General features: G+C 50.4%; 1 protein-coding gene across 1 annotated transcript; it reads left to right on the forward strand.

Moving 5' to 3' along the window:
* The first annotated feature begins 269 nt into the window (after positions 1–269).
* LOC144369192 (uncharacterized) lies at positions 270–26,771 on the forward strand. The gene is made up of 10 exons (XM_078028379.1): positions 270–9,877; positions 14,702–14,889; positions 15,856–16,061; positions 16,298–16,503; positions 17,577–19,137; positions 19,303–19,533; positions 20,616–20,730; positions 23,033–23,416; positions 24,390–24,504; positions 26,400–26,771. The coding sequence occupies exons 1-5, from the start codon at positions 9,836–9,838 to the stop codon at positions 17,772–17,774; spliced, it is 840 nt and encodes a 279-aa protein (XP_077884505.1). The 5' UTR covers positions 270–9,835; the 3' UTR covers positions 17,775–19,137; positions 19,303–19,533; positions 20,616–20,730; positions 23,033–23,416; positions 24,390–24,504; positions 26,400–26,771.
* The last annotated feature ends 261 nt before the right edge of the window (positions 26,772–27,032 follow it).

Genomic DNA, 27,032 nt, shown 5'->3' on the forward strand with positions numbered 1-27,032 from the left:
CCTGTGGACCTAGAAGAATTCAAAACTGCTTCTTACAGGTGACAGGCATGCTTACACATTGAAGCCTCTGTGCCATTGATAAAAAAAAAACAGTTCACTCATGTGGGCACCTGCACTTCAAGTGAATGTTGTAAATGAGTGTGACAAATGGATGTCAGTGAGACTTTGGAGAACTGATCTTCTCAGCTGGTCCTCTTTTTCACTGCACGTTGGTGATGCTAGATTCAAGAGATCTCTTTCTGGCACCCTTTGTGTTTCATGCCTGAACTGTGCTCTGAAAGTTCTTGAGGAGAACAGCTTAGAAGTGCAGAAGTGAAGCTGTTTGTTGAAGCAGCTTCAAGTGGCACAAGCTAACTTGTTCTCAGTGAGCACATGGGGATTTTCCCTGGTTGAAGCAGTGTGAATGAGAATGGCTTCTCAGAGCTGGTAGGCATGTTTGCATTTGGCAAACTTTGCCATCTGTCACCCAGAGTTCCTTGCATGAAACCTACATTTCCAGTGTTTTCAGAAAGGTGTGATGAGTGGGTTTCCATGGAATTTTGTGGAATTGATCTTTTCAGGCAGTCCTCATTGCCTTCTCAAAATTGTTGATCCTGGTGCAAGGGCTCTCTTGTCAGCCAACATTGTATTTTGGGCCTGACCTCGGCTCTGAATGTACTTGCTGTACTTCCCATCTTTCCTCTCTCTGGTCCACTCCTCAGATCCCATCCTCCTTTCAATAGGGCCTCATCCAAGAAGCCTCCCCATGTGCCTCCCACTTGATTTCAACTTCTCCAGTGCACTTATTGTCTAAGCAGGGATTCCCAGGAGAGAGGGCTCTCCATTCTGCACACTGAAATTTCTCAGCAGGGAGGACTCCTCCATGCTTGGATGGCGGGGCTGCAATCACCTGGAAGGTGGAAATAGGAGGCTGGTGGTGTTCCTAGCCAGGATGCTGGTGATTGCAGTGCATTTAATCTATGGCCCTCAAGGAGGTTTATGCTGCAGATTTGTGTACTTCTGCATCTGTATGCACACAGTTCTTCATGTGGGGAAAAAAGCAATGTTCTCAAAGTTTGCTTTATATTATACTCAACTGGTAATTTACAAACCCCAGTGTCCCATCTTAGCCCAGAGCCATTCCATCAGCCCAGGGCCAGTGGGTGGTCCAGCGGTCAGTACTATGCACAGCTCCCAGGTGGCTCCAGTGTGTAGCTGAATTTGAGAGCCAGTGTACTGTAGGATTTGCTCTTGAGGTTAGAATTCATTGACTTCCTCTTATGTCATTTCACTGGTTCACGATATTCCTTGTCTCATGGACTATTCTGTGAAATCTTCAAGTTAGCCATCTCTGGTCATTTCTTCCATTTGATGGCACCTGGTTCAACAGCTTGTTGTTGGGTGGGGTCGGTCATGGGAAGTCCTGGGTCACAGAGAGGGACAGGAAGACCCTAATGTGGAATGGTGGTGTAGAGAGTAAGGGTGGGGCCAGAGCCCACACTGTGGTTAGGGTAGGGAAGGGATCTGAAGAGAGTACCTTGAAAGCGAGCTCTGGCTGCAGTTAACCAGGAATCAGGGCCTGGAAATGGAAGCCATGACAGGGCTTCTGACTAGAAAGGACACATCTTTCTGGGCTCAGTTGGAGGTCCATCGAGGCAGAGGAAAAGAGAGAGGATGCAGGAGAGGGGGATGGTCTAGATCACAGAGCCGCTCCGTCATCATATCTTAGAGAATGGATTTTTTTCTTCCAGTTGTTGGTAAATGCTAATTCCTTCACGTGTTACATTCACATCCACCTCGTCCATTGGAAAGGCTGCTCAACCACCACAGGCAGTGGTATCTTGGTGGATGTGTGCATTCTAAAAGGAGGTGAGGTTGGCGCCAATAGAGTGTGTGGGCGCTCAGGCATTGGCAAGCTTGCTTTGGAGAGTGAATCCTCTAAATGTTATTGGGCTGTTTTTGAAAGATCGTGTGGTTTGGCTAGACCTAGAATGCTTCCACAAAATTTAGCATGGTGTATATTTTAGAGAGCATGATCACTGAGGGGCAGGTTGCTGGTGTGAAGCCGTGAGCATTAACATCTATCAAGTTTCTCACCTGGAGTTGGCTACCTACAACTGGTGACAGTGTTTTGCTCCTACGGAGCAATACTGAACAAGTCTCTGGGCCAGTAATCCATTGCTGAACTCCATCACTAACAAAAAGTCCCTGAGTGAAGGTGAGGACCAGAAGAGCCCGGGAACCACCTGACAGCAGCCCTGAAGTCCTGAGCTCTGGCACATCATATGCCAACTCAACTGGGTATCAACCTCTTCCTGGGCTCATTAGAACTGTGTGCTTCAACTTTCAGAAACAAATGCAGAATGACAGAATCTTCTCTGAGGACACTTTTCTAAGTCTTGTTTGCAGCACGTGTTCTAAGTCTTATTTGCAGCATGTCTTCACTGGAATGAGTAGTCATTTGGCATTCTGTTGTACTTAAAATTTCATGAGATTCTGTCGCTCCCACCTGACAGGTCCCTTTCCAGAACAATCTTGGGGCCCTGCTGCAGGGACACCCAGTGAGGATGCTCGAGGAAACCTTTCTGTCCAGGAAAGCGGTGGGGCTGGTGAGGGCTGGGGTCCTAGGGCGAGCTGGCTGCGGCTTTTTACCTGAAGTCCCCCTGTCCCGCCCCTTGATGATCCTCCTGGAGTCGGGCCCCAAGTGACTTCTCCCTTGGCAGCCTTTGGGAGGCACCGAGGAACTGTCTGGTGCCCTGTCCCTGAGGGCGACAGGGCTTTCAGTGTTTGCTGACTTGAGTTGTAAGGATTTTGTAAGGAGGACTCCAGCCCTCCACCTCTACCCGCAGACATCCAATGGATGGCTAAAGGCAGAATTAGAAGGGCAGCATCTCTGCCTCAATATATGGCCCATCCATCCCCTTTGCCTGAGTCACCTTGGATTTGTTACTGGACCCTGCTGGCTGCATCAGTGCCCACCAGCACAAGGAACAGGAAAAAAAAAGAAATAAAAAGGAAAAAATGAAGAACTTTGATCAAACTGGGGAGAAGCAGCCAGAAGGCTTGGAAGAAGCCCCTGACCCACAGAAGTGGTTACAGTTTATAGAAACAAAACCCAAGTGATCTACATCCGTGAATTTCCTTGGCCTGAAGAAAAGCAAAAATGGGAAAAACACAGAAAATGCCTAGGCAGATGGCCTGTGCCCAGGCTTGAGGAAGGGCGGGACCCATCTTAGCTTTCCTGGCTCCTGAGGTGGGAGTAGGGTTGCAGCCCGTCTCTATTTTCAGCAGAAGAAAGTTGCTCTTAATTCAGAATCCAGACCCCCACCCCCATGCAGTCTGTTTCATGTCCCAGAAACAAGGTCTGATTGATGTGCATCTGAGAGCCAAAGCAGGTGACACAGCTCTCCTGACAAGGCACCACCTGGCCAATCCAGGGAAGATGGACAGACCTCAACTGGTCAGGACCACCTGCTTTGGCAGCTGTGCAAAGCCCAAGCCCTTGCCCTCATTCCCCTCTCTATAAAAGCTCCAAGTCATTGTCACCCCCTGAAGACAGGCTAAGATGTGGGTCCCCTGCCTTCCCCGTGTGGCTGCACTGATAAAAGTTCCTTTCTTGCTGGGCATGGTGGTGCATGCCTGTAATCCCAGAGATTCTCGGGAGGCTGAGGCAGGAGGATCACTTGAGGTCAACCTTGGTGATTTTGTGAGACCCTCAGCAACGTAGCAAGACCCCTTCTCAAAACAAGAATAAAAAGGATTGGGGTGTACTCAGTGGTAAGGCACCCGGGTTCAATTCCTAGTCCTTTACCTGGAGCTGAAGCTCCCTGCCTCCTTTTCTTTTGCGGGTTAAAGCTTCCCCTGTGCATTCAGTCTCATTGGGCTTGGAGTTACCATTGACCCAACTCATAAGTTCCCATCTCTGGTATCTCCACCTCCTCTTGGTACTGGGGATTGGACCAGGGGCTCTGCCACTGAGCTACATCCTCAGCCCTTTTAATTCTTTATCTTAAGACAGTGCCTCAATAAGTTGCTAAACCTGGCCTCAAACCCACAATCCTCCTGCCTCAGCCTCCTGAGTCACTCTATCACAGGTGGGTGGCACTGTGCTCGGCCTGTGGTTGCATTTGGATGCAGTCCAAGCTGCTGCAGGTTTGAGGAATGTTCTGTGGGCATCTATATAACAGTACCTGAAGGGGGCGCCAGACCCTCTCGCTGTTTTTTTCTGTGGATGTCTGCCTGGCCTGCAGTGGGTTGGTCACAGGACATTCAGGAGAGATCTAGGGCACTGGGCAGTGCCCTCCATCCAGCAGGTGACCTGGCAGGAAGAGCCCTTGCAGCAGGGAAGTGGGGTGGCACTCTGTAGGTGAAAGCACAGAGCTCTCTGATGACTAGTGACTAACACAATGTGAAGCAGAAACATCCCATGAATTTCATGTTCAAGTACAAATCTGGCTAGGATGACTGGATGGCATTGCAATCTCCTGAAGGTCCTTCTTGGATTCATACAAAAAGAGAGAGCGAGGGACTAAGGGGCAGGAAGGAAACACAACTTTTTCAAACACTGAGATCTGGAGTCCAGCTCCTGCCATGTAGTCAGTGAATGAATAGATAATAATTGTTTTTATGGGACCATGTGACCTGGGGCTGCTCGGCTTCCTGTGGGCCCTCAGCATCCCTATGTATAAAGCAGGGGCACAGACCAAGGGTGCTGTCAGCTTTCTGTTGCTGTGACAAAGCATCTGAGAGAATCCCCTTAAAAGGAAACAGGGTTTCTTTTGGCTCATGGCTGCATAGGTCTCAGTCCATGGCACCTTAGCCCTGTTGCTTTGGGCCTGTGACAGCACAGTAGGACATCCTGGCAGCTGGAGCACATGACAGAGGAGGCTGCTCATCTCTGGGTAACTGGGAAGAGGGTGGGTAGGACTGGGCTGGGTCCCAATATCCCCCTCAAGGTCACACCCCTAATGATCTCATTCCTTCCAGGAGGCCCCACCTACTAAAGTTTCCATTATGTCCCAAGGGCCACAGGCTGGTGACCAAGCCTTTAGCACATGGGCAATGGGGACATTTGACATCCAAACCACAATACCAAGTGATCATTAGCTGGGGGCTAACCCCCGGTCTCCGGGCCAACCCCTCCCCACAGGCCAGGCCTGGGGAGATTGACTGCATTCTGCAGGACACCCACTGTAGGCAGCTGCCTCAGCCAACATGGAAGTCCTTAGCAGAGGCTCTTTTATTTCACGGGGGGTGGTACCAGTGATTGATCTCAGGGATTCTTGACCACTGAACCCCATCCCCAGCCCAATTTTGAATTTGATTTAGGCTCAGGGTCTCACTGATTTGCTTAGTGCCTTGCCATTGCTAAGGCTGATTTTGAAATTTTTGATCCTCCTGCCTCAGCCTCCCGAGGTGCAGGGATTCCAGGAGTGCACCACTGCGTTGGCCAAGGGGCTCCTTTTGGGCAGTGGGGTTTCCTTGGAGAGAAAGCTGACCCTGTCCTGGGGTCATCCCTGATTTGCCCACACAGCAGTGCTTTGTTACTTTTTCTTTTCTCTGGAGGGCAACTCAATTCATACCTAGTAAACATAGCCCCACAGGTTCTCTGATTAAGAATAGTGCAGAGCTGGGGGGCAGTGGTACATGCCTGTAATCCCAGACACTCTGGAGGCTGAGGCTGGAGGATGGCATGTTTGAAGCCAACCTTAGCCATTTAGTGAGGCTCTGAGCAACTCAGTGAGACTCTGTCTGTAATGAAGTATTTTAAAAAGGGCTGGGGATGTGGCTCAGTGGTAAAGCACCCCTTGGTTCAACCCCTGGTACCAAAAGAGAGAGAGAGAGAGAAGTGAAGAAATAAGGGAAAACAAAACTCAAGCTAAGATCTTAACCCTGCAAACGCAGCTGGTAGAGAAACGTGTTGACTTCAGGGCTATGAGGATTCACCTCACCAAGACTCAGGTAGCAAATGCTCTCCAAACCTGTCACCCTCAGGGCTGGGTGAGCTCCGCGGTAGAGCACTTGCCTAGCATGTGCAAGGCCCTGGGTTCAATGCCCAGTGCGGCAACAAAAAGAATTTCAAAACCCCATGTGATCCTCAGGTCCAGGGAGAGCAGTCAGAGCAGCTGTCTGCCCCTGAGACTGGGCCTGGGAGGACTCACTGGGAGGATGCCAGGGGGCTCATCAAAGGTCCGGGGAATTGCCACCAGTGCGGCCAAGGTCACTCCTAGATGGCAAAATGAAACCTGTGAGCCACGTTTTCTGTGACTCTCAGGAATCCCTTCCACACCTCTGTCCTTAAAACAGGGAAGAGTAATAATGTCACTCAGTCCCTTTGTACTGCTGGGACCACAGTGGTCTTTAGAGGAGATCTCATGGCTGCCCTGGGTCACCCCCTGCTTCACATCCCCTTGGTGACCAGTGGTCTCTTCCCACCTGAATGCTGTCCAGACCCGACTCCTGGGGTGCAAGCCTTCCCCTCCACCCTTTACCAGTGCTCACCAGCTGCCCTGGGGCATGGGAGGCTGTGACCCAGGCTTGGGTAGGGCTTCCCCCTTAGCCAGAGCCGTCCTGAGAGCCCCAGGCTGCAGCCCCAGCCTGGAAGTGGCTGCCTGGAACAGAGCAGGAGGTTGCTCCCTGTGGCCCCTCTGGCCCCTCTCTTCCTCCTGTGGAAGGAGCATGTGAGGAATGGCTTGTCCTTAACCCTGTGCAGAAGCTTCCAAAGAAACCGCTTCAAAGCCCTGGAGCAGGGGAGGGTTTTGAAAGGTTTGTGGAGCCATCTGAGAAGAAATGGCAGAACTTCAGAGATGAACAAGAGAGCAGGAGTTCCAAGCCTCTTTCGATGGAGTTTCTAGCAAAACAGGATGTTGGTTGCAGGAGCCAGATGCAAGCCAGGCTCAGATGACCCCATGGAGTACCATCAGGCGACCAATGGCCACTTGAAAACTGTATCGTAAAAGAGCTTCCAGTCCTGAAGCGCAAACTATGCCAGGGGCCTCCAGGCTAAATGACAGAAGCAGGCACACAATGACACATGGCCTGTGACCTCACTCATGGAGAGTATAATACAGATGTACCATAGAAGTAGAAAACATTATTGTGACCAATATTTTCATAATGATGATTGTTAGGATGGCCTTTCATGTTGGTTGTGATAATTGACAGCTGTCATTTTACAAATAATGTTGATCAAACGCTCCCTCTGGGCCATGCTCTAGGCCAGCCACTCTACCTGCCTTGCCTACCTGATCCTCACAGTGTCCCCAAGAAGCCAACACAACAAACCAGAAAGCACAATGTCCCTGCTAGCAAGTGCAGGACCTAAGTCTTGAACCCAGACACAGAGACCAACCAAATTCAATGAAATATTTACTGGAATACTGGTAGAAATCTAGGAGAAGAGGCTGTGGCCTAGAAATGGGGAGGGTTGGCTTCAATCCTCAAAACCCAAAGCTGTCAAGATGGTTCAATTGACCATCCACGTTAGAAACTACTCTCCAACGAAATATGCCCCAAACATTGTCAAAACAGAGGGACCGATTGGGAGGAAATGGCAACCCAGTAGAATAGGAGGCACGAGGAGAAACACAGATGAGCACTATGCACGGGAGGAGGTCACTGGAACACAGCTGGCAAGAAGATGAACACAGGCTCAAATGATGTGTTTTATTTATTTATTTTTTACCCAAATTAAGGATGTTGATAATATGTGCTGGGAGGGGATAGGAAGATAAGCTTTTTTCATACACTTTGGAGGCACATTTAACATTATCCATGAAACTTAAAAAATGCACGAATGCTATGCTCCCTACAACACAGAAATTCAGGTCTTGGGACGTGCCCTGGGAAGCTCCCAGAAGGAAGTTCATTTCAATGCCGTGTTAAATTATAAGACGTGTACAATGCAATGGCCATTGGCAGGAAGTCTGTGGCCACAGTGAATAAGGAGGCACGTGCTGACTGCAAGTTCTTAGGACCTGTGGGTGGAAAGAAGACCCTGGACCACATGTTTCAGCTGTGGGACACAGACACAGCCCTGAACATAGGCTGGTCCAGCGGCACTGTGCATCTCTCCAGATCCACACGGTGTGGAAACCGCAGCCATCACTTGGCTTTAGGGACAGTAGCTGAGGTGATTTTCTTTTCTGAGAGATAGGGGACCACGGGTGACTCCCTAATAGACAGATGACCAGAGCCACCTCTGGGGAGAGTCTGGGCCAGGAGGTGATGGGAGAAGAGGAATTCGATCATCTGTTTCCATTTTTCTGTGATTTGGTTCAAGTGGTAAAGCGGTGCTATTTATTAATTAATGGATCAAATAGGTTCATCATTGTTTTAGAGTACAATTAGGTGCCTTCAAACTTTAGGCTACATGGGCACATTTGAGAACGGTTCCAGCCATTCTCTCATCCTTTGGGTCATTCCCCTCCTATGTCCTGTGAGACATTTTCTATGTGAGGCTTGAAGAAGAAGAAGAAGAGAATATTCTGTAAAGAAAACCTTATGATCTGTGCATTATAAAATTGAATGGGTTCATTCAGAAATCAGAAGTTCTATTGAAAGCTCTTTGCATGAGGCAAATAAAACTTATTTTTAGGCATCCTGGTGAAGACAAGGTTTTATCTTTTTGTCTCATGTCTGTGTTTTTCTTTTTATTTGTTAGAATGAAATCCATAGGTTGGCAGACCATTCTATCAGATGTGTACCTAGATGACATTTCAATTACCCACTTTTACATGGTAGACATTTTGTACATGAACACTGCCTGTCTGCAACTTTTTTTAAAACAGGACTGGGCTCAGGAGCCCAAATACCAATGTTAGCTGGAACATGTTCTCCAGTTTGGCCTATCTGTCAGTATTCCCTGAGGTCATCTGTTCCATGAGCTTCGTTACTCCTGCTCCCTCACCAGCTTTCATAGAAACCACATGCTGTCTATGAGTCAGAGACACCAATCTCACAACATAGCATTCTTTGAGTATCCAAAGTCCCACTTTTCACTTCGCCATGCCTGACATTGTCGGTAATATTTATCGGCAAATGTGAGATTTTCAAAGATCCAATTCTATGTGCTCCTTTCTCAAAGAGCCTTAGGCAGGGCTATAGCATACATAAATATGAAGGAAAGGCCTAGTTTTTAAAATGTCATCCATCGAATAGTTGACACACATCTGAGATATTTTTTATTTTGGAGGAGGTATTATTTAATAGGGAAATCCAACAGCTACATGATAGTGAAATGAGAAGTCTTGCATCCATTTTATTCTTTGTGATGATTTTGATGAGTAAGGATAAGATACTTCCTTGTTCCAATGAAGATGTTGCCCACTTCTGTGAATGGATGCACCGTGTCACCCACTACTTGCATATCTGCATGTTGTGCTTGACATTACCATCGTACTCGGCAGGTGGCAGAAAGTCAATACTGAAGTTCAGCTCTGGTGTTCTAGCAGCTGTGCTGCAGATCCTTGGTGTGCCACCTTGTGCAATCCATGCTGCTCTGTTCATGTTCCTATTGACGTCCTGGTGATGAGCATCATGGTCTCCTGGTCTTGAGAATGGCCAAGCATTTCTCTGTGAATGTGGAAGGTGGGCATGTGGAAGGCTTCAGGGAGGAGGGATCATTGATCATGTACTCTAATCCATGTGCCTGTTTAATGACCTGTTTTTCTTCTTGGGTTTTAAGGGAGACACTGCCCTCAAACACTTCTGTGCAGCTGGGAATGCAGGCTTCTGCTTCACCTTGAAGGAAGCATTCATGAATCCTTTCCAGAAGACATGAGAAGAGAGAGTGAGCCTCTGGTAACATGCAGGTTCCTTGCATTGCCCATGGGCTAGAGGAGAGAAGAGTTGCTTCATGAGATTTGATCCCCTTTTTCCTGAAAAGTTCCACACGGAGGTGAGTCCCCAGCATGTTTAGACATCATTTCAGACATCTTTGTTGATGGAAATGAATCACACCCCCTGATGATGTGGAAGAGCTGAAGATGGGTTTGCTATGAATTTTCTATTTCATTTCTCAGGGCCTGAGTCAAGCCAGCCATTGTGCTGTCAGCGCATGAGCTGCTGGTCAAATGTGAGGAAGTGGTCTTGCTTTATGAAAACACCATCCTGAGTCAGTGAGCCAGAGGCAGCCTGCAGTCCCTGTTTTCCTGTAAAGGCAGATTGCTGTGGATGGCCTCTGGCCTCATAATGCAGCCCTGCTCAGAGTAGGGGATTGAGGGTCCAGGCAGATCCCAGTTCCTTTTGACCTTTATTGCCATTGGGCCACCCCAGGGTCCTTGGACTCTACCTGGTCTTCTGGCCTGGGTCAGGGGATGTGAGGTTTGGAATCCCCCTCTGTGGCAGGATCCCAGGCCCCCCAGCCACTTGAGGGCAGCACATCCTTCCCTAATTGTGTTAGAGGGGGAGGATTCTCCCGCCCATCCTCATCCATGCTCATCCCTCATTTTGTAGCTTCGCACCTTAGGACCTTTATTCATTGACTTACGCTAAGATGAGTCAATCAGCAGTCTCCCAAGGGTTTACATTGTGGTAATTGACACCGAACATCTGTTTTGTAATTAAACCATTTTGGAGGACACAGTTGAGTGGCATTAAGCATGTTCATGTTGGTGTATAGGCGTCACCACCATGCATCTCCAGAAGTCACGTGGACATACTCTTGCCATCAATGCAGAATTCTAGTGCCCTTGAGGCCCAGGAAAAGAACATTGTACTTTATCTTTTTATGAACCTGATAATTGAGAATCTGAGATAAGTGAAATCCTACAAAATTTGCCTTTCTCTGGACACGATCATTTTCAAGGGATGCAGTTCACCCCCACTCGTGGGCATATCAGGTCCACTGCTAACTCTGCGGGTGTTTCAATTGCACTCTCGGTGACGGTGGTGACTGTGTGCACATGAGCTGTGTGTCCAGCTCAGATCCCAGGATCTAGGGTCTTTGGTTCCACGCAGCCTATAGGTTGCCTGTTCCTCCAGGTGTCTGCAGGCCAGTGGCACGAAGGCCCTGGGCCTGGTGGTTTCTTTAGGTGAGTGCAATACGTGTCCACAGTGTGGTGGGACATGATGGACTATAAATAGAAGCAATGCCTGGATACTCCTGGGATCTCAGTAGGCTCAGCCTGTGTGCTGAGAATTGTTGTGACCTCCTAATTAATGGAACCCCAGAATCCCAGAGAAAAGGGCAAGTCCAGAGCAGTGGAACCTCACTGTCTCTGAGAGAACTTTTGGGGTGGGGGGCCGGGATACATTGATGTGAGGACGCTGATGCAGAGTCACGTGCTCCGAATCCAGGTAGAGGTGCTCAGGAACAGCCTGGGCTGGCACGTGGGTTCCCCACCTGCACACCTGTGGAACATCTTGGGGCTCTGATTAGCACAGCAGCCTGACCACGTGAGGGCATCTGCTGTCTCTGTGTACAGTGAGCTGGGTTTTCTTCACGTCCCTCAACAATTCCACATAACACCAGCTCTGAACCCAGAGTCCTGGGCACTTAGTTGAGGCTCCATCAGCTCCCACCTCTCTCTACCTGACAGAGCCCTCCTGGCTCCCTCTGCACTCATTACATTGAAGATGAAACCCTGGAGGGTGGGACTTCCCGTCATCCAGAAGTTCCCAAACACATTCCACTGTTCCTGGAACTCAAATGTTTGGGGGGGCCACAAGCACCCTGGCATCCATGTGTGGGAACCATGGTAGTATAATCAAGAAACAGGAAGGAGAGGGGTTGGACTGATCAGTACAGATGGCAGGGCCTAGTACAGAGTGGAACGGAGAGTTCTCACCCGGGGTGATTGTTGTGATGTGCACAAATGCTCTGCTGGTGCTGGGGTGCCCGCATGGTTTCTGGGGTCTTGAAAGGCTACAGATGCCCACAGAGTGTTCTCAGATGCACAGTGGGAGGCCCGTTGCAATATGTACATGTGGAAGAAGTAGGAGACCCCCTTAGTGTGGAGGTGCCATCTAGAAGGCAGCCTCACTTCTCTGAAAAAGTTGATTGGAAAAAAAGGGTCCGTACCTGTGCCCAAAGGGCCATATATGCTCCTGGAAGTTGGTGGTGGAAATAGTTCTCCATCCATTAATCACTCCCTCACTCACTAATGTCCTTGTGTCCTTGAGAAAGGCTCTCCCTGTCCTGGTTTTCCTGAATAGAAATCCTCTTGCCTCTTGGGTGAATAGGGTTATGGGTTGTGCAGAGGGTGGTGGTTTACTGAGCATCTTAGAGACTGTCCTTTATGGAGCCTAATGATCCCAACTGGGGAATGAGGCCAGGGTCCTAACTGTGGTTAGTGTGAGGACACCATGGGTTCAGAGAGGGAAAGAAGGACAAGGGAATCTCAGATGTCCCTTCATGGCCCCTGGAGTTAGAGGACTTACCCCTTTGCACCTGGGATCAGGAGACCTCATTTCCTCGAGGACACGCACACTCAGACGTTAATCTTGAGTGTGGGTTCCTTTCTGGGGTCCAGGGCTGTTGTTAGCCACCAGGAATGACAGTGCTTTCCATGCTGAGTGGAGCCAGTTTTTGCCAGGAAAGAGCCCGTGGTCACGCCTTGTGCAAAGCACCCCACGCCAGGGGCTCCCATCCCTACATTCCTGTCCTGAAAGGAAACCACTCAGAGGCAAGGTGGGTCCAACCACCTCCCATGTGTTCACTCATCACTGTGTTCCAGCATCACCCCAGTTCACAGTCCTGATGGGATTGGATGTGGCTCAGAATGTCACCTTCATGAGCTCTACCCTGCCACAGCTGCAGTTCTGCAGTGGGAGAAACTCAAAACCTCAAAACACATGCACATGAAAGAAAAGAGCAAGAGCCAGAGCCCAAACAGGGCCACATGTGGCAAGGACAGCTGGAGTGCCTAGGTTGGGACTCAGAATTATGTCAGTGGGGTGGCATTGCTGCTGACACCAGCGTGATAACAGAGAGCCAGCCCTGCTCATTTTGCGGAGCAGTGTGTTGGGGAAGGCAGAAGAAATTGAGAGGCAGGATTGAGTTTGGCCCTAGGAGGAGGTTGGGTAAAAGGCCAGTGTGAGTTGGAGGGCCTGGGCAGATAGAGAGAGGCCAGGGCACACCCCAAAGCCTGGAGACTGCACTTGATGTCCAGGGTTGTGAAACACCACCTCCCCTCTTACTCACAACTGAGAGCAAGGGGCATTGATGAGTTCAGTTTGTGTGTGGCTGCATCCAAGGTGGCTCGGCTAGGCACCTCTGTTTCCTTGACTCAGGAGGCTGGGAGTCCAGGCTCCACTGAGGCTGGGCTGGGAGGATCGGACTCTGAGTTTATGCCTGTGTTCCTGGTAGGATCCATGTTGGCTGAGCCTCAGTGTTTTTGCAATGAGAGGATGGGTGACTGTCATGTCTTTATCACAGGACACACTTGCTAAATGGATTTGTTTGCTCTGGGGAGGAAAGAGAGAGAAGGGAGTGGTGCTGGAGACAGGGATGCAGACAGGGGTCATAGACTTGGCATAACTCAGTCTTGGAGGTGATATCCCATCACCTGTACCCACTTCAATTCCCATGAATGCAGAGGCTGAGCCCCCTTGAGGTGAGGGGTGAACCGGTTCTGGGCAGCAGGATGCTGTGGTACCTTGGAGTCTCTGTGAGACCCCAACACTAGACACACTTGGCCCTTTTGAAATCTTAGGAGAAGCCTTGGGAAGTTGTATGGCAGAGGGGAGCAGCCTCTGCATCTCAGTCCCCTCCAACTTGCCATGGTGTAGAGAGGGAACTGCAGCCACGATGGGACGGACATTGGCCACGTCCCTGTGTGGGACACAGGCCTGATTGAGTTGGGGTGCATTCTTTGTCTCTGCCCTTCTTGTGATTGTCCCATCTCTACATTTGTGCTTTAGCCACCTGTGAGTCCCATCTCTGGTTTCAGAGAGAATAGAGGGTGTTATGGGCCAATAGACACAATAAACCCTAGAGATTAGATGCTACCCTACTTTCCAGAAAAGACTGGGCACACCATGAGTTGCACAATGATGGGACCAGGGTCCAAAAGCTGCTGAGAGGGAAGGACTGGTTGTGAATGCATTTTTGAAGGCTCCAAGCTGGAACTCTAGTGGCACCAAGCAGGGCAGATGCTGGTGGGGATGTTTGGGTAGTTGTTGGTGAACACCTGCGCACCTGAGATGTTTAGGCATGGAGGAGAAATCAGCAGCTCATAGGGCTTTTGAAAGTGGTCTTATGTGAAAAGAGGCTCAGGTATGGGCACAGGAAATGACATCATTGCCTTGACAATGGATCAAACAGAACATGGAACCCTGGTATCCAGGCACCCACTTAACTGACCAAGCCATCCGAGCTCATTTGGTTGGAGAAACTGGAGTGAGAAGGATGTTCTCCTGTGGTTGCAAACAATGCCGAGCCTCAGGCTCCCAGGAATCTCAGGGGGGCCAACTAGCCCTTTTGTGGATGCACTGGGTGAGGCTTCATCTTAGACGCCAGAGCCTCTGGCGATTGTCGCAGAGGAGCTCAAGAGTAACAGTGAGTAGCACAGGGCAGGTGAGCCCAGCAGGCCCTCTAGTCTGATCCCTGATGAATGGCCCAGGACTCCTATTCTGACTGTGTGTGTGTGTGTGTGTGTGTGTGTGTGTTTGTACTGATGGGAACTGTCCCATTGTGCTTTGACTCTAGTGTATTGGCACAAGTCATTTTTCTGTTTGTCACCATTTCCATTTTAAACCAACATTCTTGGTCCCAACACAGGGTGAAAATGATGAGAACACGGAGGAGCCCTTCAGGGTACAGAGCCTTGAACCTTACAGGCAGGACCAGCTTAGGAATGAGCTCCTGCCTGTCATTTGTGGGAGGAACCTACATTTCAGCGGCAACATGGGGTTAATCTCCTGGGATTCCATCCCCACCCATCAGGTGCTGGATCTCTTGTTCCCAAGGTAAGCACCAGACCACCAAGCCCAAGTGTGTAGCCCCCTCATGCCTGGGTCTTGGGGCTGCCATGTACCTCTCAGGGACCCAAAGGTTTGTGATACCTAATGAGATAGAGGACCACACTCATAGTGGAATGTCAGTCCCGAATGGGACGAGTCCTGGAGGTGCCTGCCACAGCCTTGCAAGGGGAGTGAACTCCGCTCTCAGGCAGAGAAACCATCCTGACTCCAGCTGATCCACAGAGGTCCGTGGAGCAGTCCCCACACACTGGGCACCACAGCTCAATGGTGTGCACTGAGCTCATTCCCAGGTGGACTCAGCGAGGCCAGGTGGTCTTTCTGGTGTGATATTGGCTTTGTGAAGAACGTAGATCTGTGCCAGAGGCGTCTCAAAACTCAGGCCTTGGGAAAAGCACTTTTGGGTTAATAAAGACATGTTAATTTCCATAGTGGGACAGAGCATCCTAGCTGGGACATAGCTGGACAGGGGCTTTGGACATGGCGGCTCCCACACCCAGAGATATGTGGGAATCAGCAGTTTGGGCTCATTCACTGATGAACATGGAGAAAGCACCCACTGTGTGAAGACACGTTTCCAGTCACATTTCATAATTCATTGAAAAATAGGGTGCAAATGACTGCCATTGTGTCCCTTTTCATGGGGGTCAGCCTCAAACCGCAGGTGCCATGAGTACATATCCTACATGTGACTGCATCCCTGACTCCATGGGGCATAAGTGCACGTTGTCCTCTTCAGTGACTATGGTGGACCCCTGGACCAACTTCAACATGGAATGGGCTTGGGGTCAAGAGGGTGGGCTCCTGTTTCCAGAATAGGGACCTGCAAGGTGATTTGACTTGGGAAGGCTGAGGAAAGACTGCTCTCCCCAGTGTAGGGTCAGAGGTTTTCTCTGGAGGCCGTGGTGAAGGCAAGGCCAGGGTTTTGCTGACTCCACACCTTCCTCCCCACAGTGCCTCACCTTCCTTCCTGGGGACCTGGGTGAACCTCTACTCCGAGGCTTCCCATCAGCCTCCAGGCTTTCTGAGTCTGCAGCAGCTGCTATCCATGTGGCTCCTGCTGGGAGGCTTGAACCTGGAACACCAAGCACACCACCTCCTGGCCGCAATTGAAGATGGCAAATCAAGCCAGGCAAAGCCTGAGAGCCAGGCGGACTGTGGTGAGTACCTAAGGGTATATGAGGAAAGGTCCAACTGTTGTCCCACTGCAGGGAGTCTGTATGCCTGGTGTTGGGCTGGAAATTAGGACAAGCCTTTGTCCATTCAGGAAGTGACCCCAGTCTGCAAAGAGGTCCTGTGTGGGCCAAGGGCCTGAGTTCTTCCTGGCAGCAGAGGTATTGTCTGTCTGTGGGAAGGTCAGGGCAAGGCAGTCATGTTGGCATCTTTTCTCCTCTAGCTACAAGCTCAGTTCCTGTCACGGCTCCTCAGCCAACCCCAGAGCCAGAGCCTTCTCCCAGGGAAGGGGCAGAGCCGGAGTCCAGGACATCAGGGGTCTCTACTCGGTCCTCCCCAAGGCCCCAATATAACAAGCGGATGAGAGGCAGGTGCCTCATTCACGTCTACCTGGAAAAGGAAAGGACAACACAGTATAGGAGCATCCTGGTGAGTCTTCGAGCAGGGGAGTCTCCTGGGAGCCCACAGTGGGGAAGACCGAGTCCACAGCAAACACTTTGGACTAGGCCTGTCTTCTTGAACTGGAGCTTCTGGAAGGTCAGGAAGGAGAGCAGAAAGTGAGGAAGAGAGAGGCAGGAGAGCAGCAGCATGCCAGGTCTGGGTGCGAGTGGGCCTGCGTGTTTTGGGATGTGCAGGTCAGAAGTGCAGGAGTGAGTGCTGGGTTCAGAGGAGGTCAGAGAAATATCGAGGGTACAGGCCATCCTCTACTGACCTTGGTATTGAGGAGGAGTATATTGAACCGTGGAGGTTGAAGCACAGGAGTTGGCAGTCATTTTCTTGTGTGTGGGAGGGGATATGTTGCTGGTTGAAGGGAAGGGAGCCATTGTAGAATGATTAGGGTGGGTAGGTGTGGGTCACAGAGAACTGGGGGCCTTGGAGGGGCCCATTAGTGTCCTAGTTTGCATGTATGTGAATAGAGATTTAGCGGCTCTCTCTGCAGAATTTTCCTGGGTGTGGAGTATCCATCATGAGACTCTGGTGTCCACCTCCAGGGGAGCTATGTTGAACCACTGCACCTGCTGGGTCCGAACCTCCTGACACCCTAGCAAGCACTGACACTCTCGAGCCCAGCAGCTTCCATGCCTATCATTAAAGAGTCCTAGTGTGTGTTGTGCCCTGGCTGTCAGGACCAAAGCACCTAGGGTTTGTGCCTGGTCCACACAAAAATGCAGCTGCATCCCAGACCAGAGCAGGGATATGGAAGTGCACTGGACCATTCCTCCCATCTTGATGGGACTAGAGTGTGTCTGTACAAAGTCTTTTGGTCCTTATTCCCTTGTCCCTGTAGGGCATAGCAGGTTGAAGCAAACTCTTGTACCAAGATTGGACTAGAGGCTCATAGGAAGACCCCCACATGATCACATGAAGGCCTCCGGTAGCAGGGTATCAAGATGGTGCCCTTGTGTTGAGAGCTCACTTGTCTCTGATTGTCCTTGAGCACTGTCCTCTGGGTAGCTACTCCCAAATTCCCTCTCTGATGAGCTTTCTCCAACCCTGCTCAGGTGACCTGCCAGGACAGGGCTCCAGTCATCATCCGCAGGGCCTTAGATGCACACTTGCTCCAGCAGGAGGACCCAGAAAACTACGAGCTTCTGCAAATTCTCTCGAACCATCAGAGTAAGTGGAACCATCAGAGGGTAGGGAGCAGTGAGTCACAGTGGGCTCACGATAACTGGGAGCCAGAACACAGTGTGCATTGACCCAGTGCCCAGGATGAGTATGGTGGGACTTGTGCATAAAACAAAGTGTAATGATGGGGCATAAATCTGCAGGTTCTTCATGTTCCCCAGGGGCTGTGGACCTGCCTATCATGTGTTCTTTCCTTGGCCTGAGGAGGCATTGCAAAGCTATTATCCACAAGGGGCCAAGAAGAGAGGCTTCTTTGTCTTGTGTCAAAGAAGACAGACAACCACAGGGTGCCTATTTGGTGGCCTTTCCTGACCTAGATGAGTACATGAGAAAAGCAGTTCAATGAAGAATCATTTCTGGCTTCCAATCTTTCTATTCATTGCAAACTGAGTTTACTTAGGACCAGAGGCCATTTCTAGAGAGAAGAGTGTGGTAGAAGAGAACCCTTCACAGCTTGTAAACTCTTCTTGGAGAGAGAGAGAGAGAAAGAGAGAAAGAAGAAGAAGAAAGAGGAGGAGGAAAAGGAGGAGGAGGACGAGGAGGAGGAGGACAAGGATGAGGAGGACGAGGAGAAAGAGGACATGGAGGAGGAGAAGGAGGAGTAGAAAAATGAAAATAAGTTGAAGGAGGAGACCATGAATAAGAAGGTCAAGATGACTTTAAGAAGAAGCATGAGGAGAAGATGAAGAAGAACAAGAACAAGAAGGAGAAACACAAGCCGAACAAGAAGTATAACAATAAATTGATTAAAAATGTGAATGAGAATTAGACTCATGAGGAGAAAATGCAGAAGTGGGGAACTCAAGAGAAATATATATCTCTGGATGGCACAGCCCTGCTGTGGACATCCTCCACCTACGTTCAACACACCTCCAAACCATACCCCTCCAATTAGTGTAGCCCTGTATGAGTGGATGAATCCACTGGCAAGGTGGAGGCACCCACCATCAAGTGCTTTTCCCCAAACCCACCTGTGATCATTGCTGCAGTGGGGAGAAAAATTTGAACACATGAGTCTTGGGGGACCAATCTAGATACAAAGTGTAGCTGTTTGTCTTTGGTGGGTCCAACGTGAACTAAGAGGGTCTGGGGTACAAGGGGCTATTTCCTTGAAAGGTGTTCCTGTAGGGGACCTCCTGTGCATAGAGGGTCCTCAGGGAGGAATCAGTGGGGAGTCTTTGGTGCAACAGTAGCTGGATTCGGGGGCTCTCAGGTCTGTGTGTGAGACCTGAGCTGGCAGAGGCTCTCAGTTGTGGGGGATGTTGGGTAGTGTATTCCTTGAGTGTCACCTACCACACCTCTGCCCCTGCCTCTCCAGAGCTGAGGATCCCTGCAGATGGAAACGTATATTACGCCCTGGATGGCAGAGTGGATTATAACTTTCTTCTTCGGGAAACAGCTGCCAGCAAGTTGTTTAAAGTCAAGCCAAAGGAGGTAAACAGCCACCTTCTTCAGTCTTTACTCCTGGTGCCACTCCACATCCTTGAAGGGGACAAGAACCTCAGGTTCTGGATGGATGTTGTAGAATGCCCACAGAGCCAATGCCAGGCTGGGTGGGGTGCAGGTGCTGGGCTTTGCTGATGTTGTCATCCCCCACAGTTCTTGCAGCCTTCTGTGGCAGTGGCATCCAGGATCCCAGCAGCTGTGATCAGCAGCTCTGCGGTGGCTGCAGGACCATTGCCCCAGGCCACCCAAACCAATGAGCGGTGCATGAGAAAAGTCACCAGTAGCAGCTCCTCACTGCTTCACTCCAGCGAGCAGGTGGAAGACAGCCGCTTTGTCCACGTCCTCCTAGAGGGTCAGAGCCTGAGGGAGACAAAGCGCATCCTGGTAAGCCCGACAGCAGGGCTGCCTCCTGGGTGTCCCCACAGTGGAAGGCAGGAGACACAGCTAACCCTGGGGCTGTGGTGGGAAATTAAGAAGAGAGAGGTCAGTCTTAAGGGCTTGACCTGAGTGGGGAGAGCCTCAGCATGCCCAGCTGCAGCGGTGAGTGGGCCTGTGTATTGTGGGTTTGGCAGGCCAGAAGTGCAGACGGAAGTGCTGTGGACAGATGAAGGCAGAGATATGTCCAGGGTGCAGGCTGCAGTGCCTAGAACTTGGTATTCTCAATGAGTGAGGTTGGAGCAGAGGAACTGGCAGTGACTTGTCAAATGTGTAGGAGGGGTGTGTTCCTGGTGGCAGGAAAGAGAACCTCCTTAGCATGACTAGGTGTGGAAATGTGGGGTCGGGATCACCTGGGGGGTCATGCCACAGCTTCGGAATGTCAGTCTTTGCATGTATGTAAATACAGAACTAAAGGGGTTCTTGGCAGAATTTCTATGGATGTGCAGTAGACACGCTAATGCTGCAGGTGTCCAGCTGCAGAGGAGACATGTTCAGTGACTGCCAGTGCTGAGTCAAGTACATCATTAGAACCAGACCCGCACCGAGCTTCCAGAGCCCAGGGCCTCTCCAGGCTATCATGAAGCACTCAAGTGCACACTCTTGTATCTGAGTCTGTTTTGTGTAGTGGCAGTCAGGACCAAAATTTTCAGTGCATCTGCCTCTTCCACCCACAAAGGCAGCCTGCATCCCAGAGCACACTTGGTGCACAGATCCCTGGCCCACTGCTGTCATCTCAATGAGATGAGAGTGTGTCTGTGCATAGGCAGTTTGGTCCTTTGACCTGAGTGGAATGTGGCTCCCCAGGGAGAGGGGAGATGGAAGGTACAGGCAGATATTTGTACCAGGATTGTTCTAGTAGCACGTTGCAAGAACCCAGGGGGTATATGGAGGACACACTCAGGTAGCAGGATAACAAGATTGTGCCCTTGTATATGTAGCTGAGATTTCTCCTGAATGTTTGACCACAGTCTTCTGGGTAGCTCCTCTAAAATCCATTCTCTGATGACATTTGTCCCACCCTGATCTAGGTGACGTGTCAGGAGAGGGTGACAAGCCTCATCCGCAGGGCCTTGGACCAAAATTTTTTGCAGCATGAGGATGTGGACAACTTTGAGCTGCTGAGAATGATGTCTCTGCATGACAGTAAGTAGGACAATCAGACAGTGGGGAGACATGATCCACAGTGGGCTCAGGATAACTCACAGCCAAGAGAAAGTGGGCCTTGGCCCTAAAATAGCCAGAGTGTGGTGGGCCTGGTGCAGGAAACCAAGTGCAGTGATGGGCGTGTCCAATGTGGAGGTGTTCAGTGCGGCCCCAGGGGGCTGCTGGACCTCCCTAAACGTGTTCTCCCCTGGACCTGGTCTGGCAATGCAAAGCTAATATCGATGAGGGCAAGGCAGAGAGAGGCTCAATCCATCATCAGTTTGGTTTATGGCTCACTGATAAGGATGCCTTCAAATGAAGAGGAGCAGAGCATGGGTCCTGATTGGATCAGCATTGCTATGGACGGAAGCCGCACAGGTCCCAATCCATGGCCAGGATATGAGAAGTCCTGCCTACTCAAGAATGTCAGGATTGCAGCAACTGGGAACAACACTCAGTGAAGAGGAAGTCAAGGCCAGGGGACAGCCTGTTTGGGTTCTTTTTGGAACAATTCCAAGTCCTCTGTGCCTGGGTGCCCATCTCCTGAAGATATCAGAATGGCCAGGGTATTATTCCTTCCAGCAACAAAGAAGGGCATCTGAAGAACAGAGGCCACAATGCTGAGCTGTCCACAATGCCAGTGCTCTTTCCTTTCTTGTGAGCCCGACACTCCTAGCCTCCACCATCCCAGCCTGTCCACAGTAGAACCCACCATCTGTCGGGCACGTAAGTGAGTTTTCCCATTTTCACACACTGCCTCATTTGAGTTGGCTCTGTCTCACACATGAGGAAGACTGAGGTGCAAGGAGCTGGGCAAGGGGCAGTGTCTGCGAATCTCAGGGCCTTGGGAGGCAGTGCAGGGGGATGGGGATTTCCAAACAGCCTCAGAAACTTAGGGAGACCCTGTACCCAAGTCAAAAGGCCTGGGAATGGTCTCAGTGCTTAAGTGCCTCTGGTTTTATCCCTAGTAAAAAAATAAGCCAGTCAAAAGGAATTACCAAACCGAGAATCTACAAAGGTGATTTCAGAAACAGACTTTCAACCCAAGCATCAGTTGAGAGCAGGCTCCAGACCAGGGGAGCTTTGTGTGTAACAGACGTCAAAAGGGAGGACTACGGGGGGCCTGGAACCCACTAGGTGTGATGGCATCTATGCCTTATGGCAGGAGGGTGGCAGTGATGCTGGCCCTCTCCTAGATTTTGGAAACCTTGTTTTCATTGGGGAAGCTTTATGGAGGTGGAATCTATTTTAGCAATCCTGGTCCAGATGAGGTGCTGACTACCACAGGTAGAAGCCTATCCAGAATGCGGTGTCTGTTATTCAGTCTTTCCTGACTGTGACAATGACCAAGAAAGGAAGTCACTTGTCTTCGGTCTTGGTTTCACTCCTGGCCATTGATTGAGAACTGATTTCATCTTGGACTACTAAACGGAGGCTGCATCTGGGCAGAAGAGTGTGATAGATTTGAACTCCTCAGGACGCCCCACCATTGCCAGAGAAAGAAGGAGAAGGAGGAGGAGGAGAAAGAGACACTCCTGAGTGGGGAGAGGATCACACGATAAAGAGCAGGAGGCAGAAGAAGAAAAAGAAGGAGGTGAACAGAAGGAAGGGTGGAGGGAGATACACAAGAAGAAGAACAAGAAGGAATCATGTAAGAACAGGAAAAAGACCCAGAAAGAACTACAAGAAGATGCAGGACAGAAAGAAGAGCCAGAAGTAGAACAAGAACCAGAATAGAAGTACCAAGCAGACAGCTCCTGATGAGAAACAAGGGGAAGGAGAGCGATCCTAGAAAACAATAGAGTTCTCCAGGGCACCACCCTGCTCAAGTCCTCCCATGTCCATGCCCAACACACCTCTGATGGATACCACCTCCCCTCCGTGTATTCATCCATGAGTGGATTCATCCAGGGCAAGGGGATGAATTCCCCCACCATCCAACGCTTCCCTGAATGCCCATGTGTGAGCATGGCTGCCCTGGGGAGAAAGGCCTAAGCACAGGAGCCTTTGCCAATCCTGATGCAGATCCTGGCAGTGTCCCTTTGGCAGATCCAACCTGCACTGAGAAGTTCTGGGCCCAAGGTGCTGTTTCCATTGCCAGGTGCTCTTTTGGTTTAGAATCCTGTACATCATCTTCTCCAGGGAAGAATCACTGAGGGAGTCTTTGGTGGCACTGTAGCTGGATAGGAGGGCTCTCAATTCTGGTGCAGGTTCGCCCTGGCGGAGACTCTCAGGGGTTGTGGGTGTTTTGTGGTCTAATCCTTGAGTGCCACCTAACAATTCTCTCCACTTTGCTCTGCAGAAATCAAGGTCCCTGACCACTCACTGATGTATCTGTCCATGAATCCACAAATCAAATATTATTTCATCGTGAGGAAACGCCGCGAGGTCAAGGGAAAGGAGGTAAACACCTACCTTATTCAAGCTGTACTTGTGCTGCCATTCCACTCCCACCTGGGGAAATGAGAAGCCTGAGCACCTGGACATATGTGCTAGAAGCCCATAGAGCCAACTGACAGGCTGGGGTGGCTTTCTGTTTCTGGGTTTGCTGATGTTCCATCCCCCACAGTTCTCAGAATCAACCTGCAAGTCCTCCAGGCCGCTTTCCCACAGGCAGGTGGGAGACACCTGCTTAATTCGTGTCCACTTAGAAACACAAAGTCCAAAGATGGCCAAGACTGTTTTGGTAAGCCTGGGAGCAGGAATGTCCCCTGGTGCTTACACCTGGGTGGGGAGCAGACACTGGTCCAATACCATGGACTACTCATGCCCTCTTGATTTGGAGCTTCTGGATGATCAGGAGGATAGATGGGAATCAAGAAGGAAGAGGTCAGTGTGAAGGGCTGGAGCTGAGATGAGGGAGAACAGCAGCTTGTCCACCGCCATGTCTGAGGGAGTCTGTGTGTCAGGTGGCAGCATGCAGTCCAGAAGGGCAGAGGCAGGTATGGGTGACAGATGAGAACAGGCCAGGACCTAGGTTGCAGGTTCCTCTGTATGGGATGCTGGCCTCTATGGAGCAGGACACCAGTATGAGGTTCTGCATGTTCCTTGAACAAGGAGCTGAGAGGGTCTCTCTGCAGAGTCAGTATGGATGTGGAGCAAGTACACTAAATGTCCAGGTAACCCAATGACCACCCTTGGCGGAACAGGTGCCCTCGAACACCCCAGCCAGCACTGAGCCTCTGGAGGTCAGGAGCTCTCATGGCTATCTTTCGTCACTCCTGTGTGTGGTCATGTTCCTGGGTCTGATTTGGGCCCTGGCAATCCAGACCAAAGCCTCTAGGTTTTGTGCCTAGGCCATTCCCAATGCCGCCTGCATCCTCGGGCAGACCTAGGATCTTGGAGGCTATTGTCCCATTCCTCCCAACTTGTGGGATGAGATTGCATCTGTATGCAGGTAGTGGGGTCCTTTCACTTGGAGAGAAGTGCAGCTCCACAAAGAGCAATGGCAGGTCCAGGAAGTCCTATGTACAAGGATTGGGCTAGTAGCCTATGGGAAGAGCCCACGCGATGAGCAGGAGGTCAGCCTCAGGTAGTAGGGTCATGGATGTTGCCCTTGTATTTAGAGTGGAGGTGCCTCCAGAATGCCCCTGCCCACTGTCCTTGAGTAGTCACTTCAAGGCCCATTTCCTGAAGGCCTGTCTTCCATGCTGCTCCAGGTGACCTGCCACGATCGGGCTCCTGTCGTCATCCGCAGGGCCCTCGAGCTACACTTGCTTACTCAGGAGAAGCCGGAGGAATATGAGCTGGGCCAAATCATCTCTCACCGTCAGAGTAAGTGGGACAATCAGATGACAGAGAGCAAGGGTCAGGATGTGGACTCAGGTCGACTCTTAGCACCAAAGAGCAGTCTCTGACCCCCAAGAACACTCCAACAGGGTGTGTTGGGCTCGTGCACAAAGCCAACTGCACTTCTGCTGGTGTAAGCTCTCCAGGTGTTTTGGTATACCCCAGTGGCTAGTGCGGCTCCCCACCAGGTGCCCTGCCCAGGACATGAAGACGCATGCAAAGCTGACATCATTGAGGAGTGAGGAGGAAAGCCTCTTTCCAGGAGCAGTATGGTTCTGTGGTCTGAGATAGGAGTGGTTTCAGAGGAACATGGGAATGCATGGGCTAAAGATGGAACTGGCATTTTGTGGACTGAAGCAGTAGGATTGAAAACCTTCTGTGTGACCAGAAAACCACTGCCTGGGCAGAGCATTGCCAAGATTCTAGCAAGCAGTAACAGGATGAAATTGGGAAGAAAACACAGCCTGGGAGACAGCTTGAATCATCTGTTTTTGCATCAATTCCATGGTCTTCCGCACCTGAGTCCACTAGCCAAGGAGTGATCCCAATAGCCAGGTTATGATCCCTAACTAGAGTCAGATGAGGGCTTCCTGAGCACGTAGCCACAGAGCTCATCTGATAATAATGTCAGCGCTTTTTCATTGGTTGGTTGGTTGGCTTTTGTGAGCCAAACACCTCAGCAGCCATTATCCCAGCCTATGTACGCTGAAGACCACCATCCCAATGAGTTCTAGGATCACTTGTCTCCTATCTTAACCTTCTGTTAGGTTAGTAGAGTCTATGGAAGAGGAAGTCTGTCTGGGGCCTTGGTAGCCTAAGAAATTCATAGCAGAGATCCCCACATCCAACCCAGAAGGGATAGAGAACAGGCTCTAGGTTAGAGGAGGGCGACAGGAAAGAGGTGTTCAGAGGAAGGAGAAGCTGGCTGTTGTATTCCCCCACTCGGGGTCATGGCACCACTGGGCCATACACCATGTCGGAGGGAAGCAGTCCCTTTGCTGGTCTTTGGAATCATTGTTCTCAGGAGGGCAGCATTTGGAATGTGGCCTCCATTCTCAGAAGCCTGGTTCACATGGAAGCAGGCTCCACCAACGCAGAAGCGTGGCTCTAATGTGGTATCCGTGCTGGTCAGCCTGTCCTCACCGTGGCCATACTTGAGAATCCTAGGCCTTTTCTCTGGGTTTCACAACTTTCTCTTTGGTTGTGCACTGAGGCTGTCCATAAAGCTCTAGTGTGTGGCAGTGGAGAGCTCCTCAGCCCTTGCCACAAAGGCATAGACTGGGAGAGAGAGAACAAGGCTGGGAGAGAGGGAGAGAGAGAAAGACGGAGAGGAGAAGGAGGACCTCTACTTGGAGAATTGAGGATTCAGTGGAGCCAACAGGGACAAGGTACTGGTGCCCAGGGCGCACTCCTGTTTAGGTCTTCCTCCAAGCATGCTCAACCTTTCTTCCAGTCCCTCCCACCTCCCAGTAGTGTATTCATCTTGAATGAGAATTTCATGTTGACATCAGAGCACTCACCATCCAATGCTTCCTTCCAAACCCATCTGTGAAGATGGCTCATGTGGGGTCTGAATCTTCGGCACTTTTGTGGGAGATTTCAGATGCAAACCCTAGTGGTGTGCTTTGGCAGACGCAAGAGGACCTGGGATGTTTTGGAGTCCAAAGCCTTTGGTAGGAACAGACATTAGGTCTGTTGAAGTGCTCTGCCTAGTTCTTCCTCAGGGAGGACTGTGGAGGCTGTCTTGTTGGTATTGGTGCTGAATTGGAGAGCTCTCAGGTGTGTGGCTCAGTTCGTTTCTGGCACAGGCTCTCAGATGTTGGGGTGTCCCAGGGAGCACCTCCTGAGCCACCTTATTTTGTACACCCCTCTCTCCCCAGAGCTGAGGATTCCAGCGCAGGCCAACGTATTTTACGCAAAGAACCCTCACACGAAACCCAACTTCGTGCTGAGGAAAAGGAGCCTCTCCCAAAAGAATGATGAGTGGATCCAGCCTCAACCTCCCTCTCGTCCTGCAAAGAAGGCTCCAGCCCTCCTGAGGATGCTTGCAAAACCATTCTGCTGCTGTGTGCCTGGGCGGGGCTGAGGCAGCCCAGGAATATTTACATTGATTACTATTTGCTTCAAAGTTTGAATCTATAGTTTGCCATTGTCTTTGACCTTGTTTAGTAACACAGTTGTTACTCTATCCTGTATTTGTTGTTCCCATTAATATATTATTATTTTAAAATATATATGTTTTTGTTACCTGATCTACTGTGATGATTTGTTACCTGATCTACTGTGATGGTTTTTGGTCAAAATTGTGCATTTGATGATAATGAATGCCATGCATTTAGGAACCTGTAGACTCTAGACAATGAATGAATGTCTACTGTTGCATGGACTGGTCTGCAGTGTCCTGTAGCATTTGAGCTTGTGTGAGGGCTTCATAGGGCTTGCAAAAAGTCCGGGTCAGATGGTCCTGCATGAAGCTTAGCTCCTAGTGGTCTCCTCTACAGCATAAGGGCCAA

The sequence above is a fragment of the Ictidomys tridecemlineatus genome, chromosome 12 (genome assembly GCF_052094955.1).
Source record: "Ictidomys tridecemlineatus isolate mIctTri1 chromosome 12, mIctTri1.hap1, whole genome shotgun sequence".
NCBI lineage: Eukaryota > Metazoa > Chordata > Mammalia > Rodentia > Sciuridae > Ictidomys > Ictidomys tridecemlineatus.

Excerpts from the sequence above, each read along its gene's own strand:
- LOC144369192 (XM_078028379.1), top strand. The coding sequence starts at position 9,836 with ATGAGATTTGATCCCCTTTTTCCTGAAAAGTTCCACACGGAG. Across the intron at positions 16,062-16,297 it reads TGAGAGCCAGGCGGACTGTG|CTACAAGCTCAGTTCCTGTC; the intron begins GTGAGTACCTAA and ends TTTCTCCTCTAG. Across the intron at positions 16,504-17,576 it reads CACAGTATAGGAGCATCCTG|GTGACCTGCCAGGACAGGGC; the intron begins GTGAGTCTTCGA and ends AACCCTGCTCAG.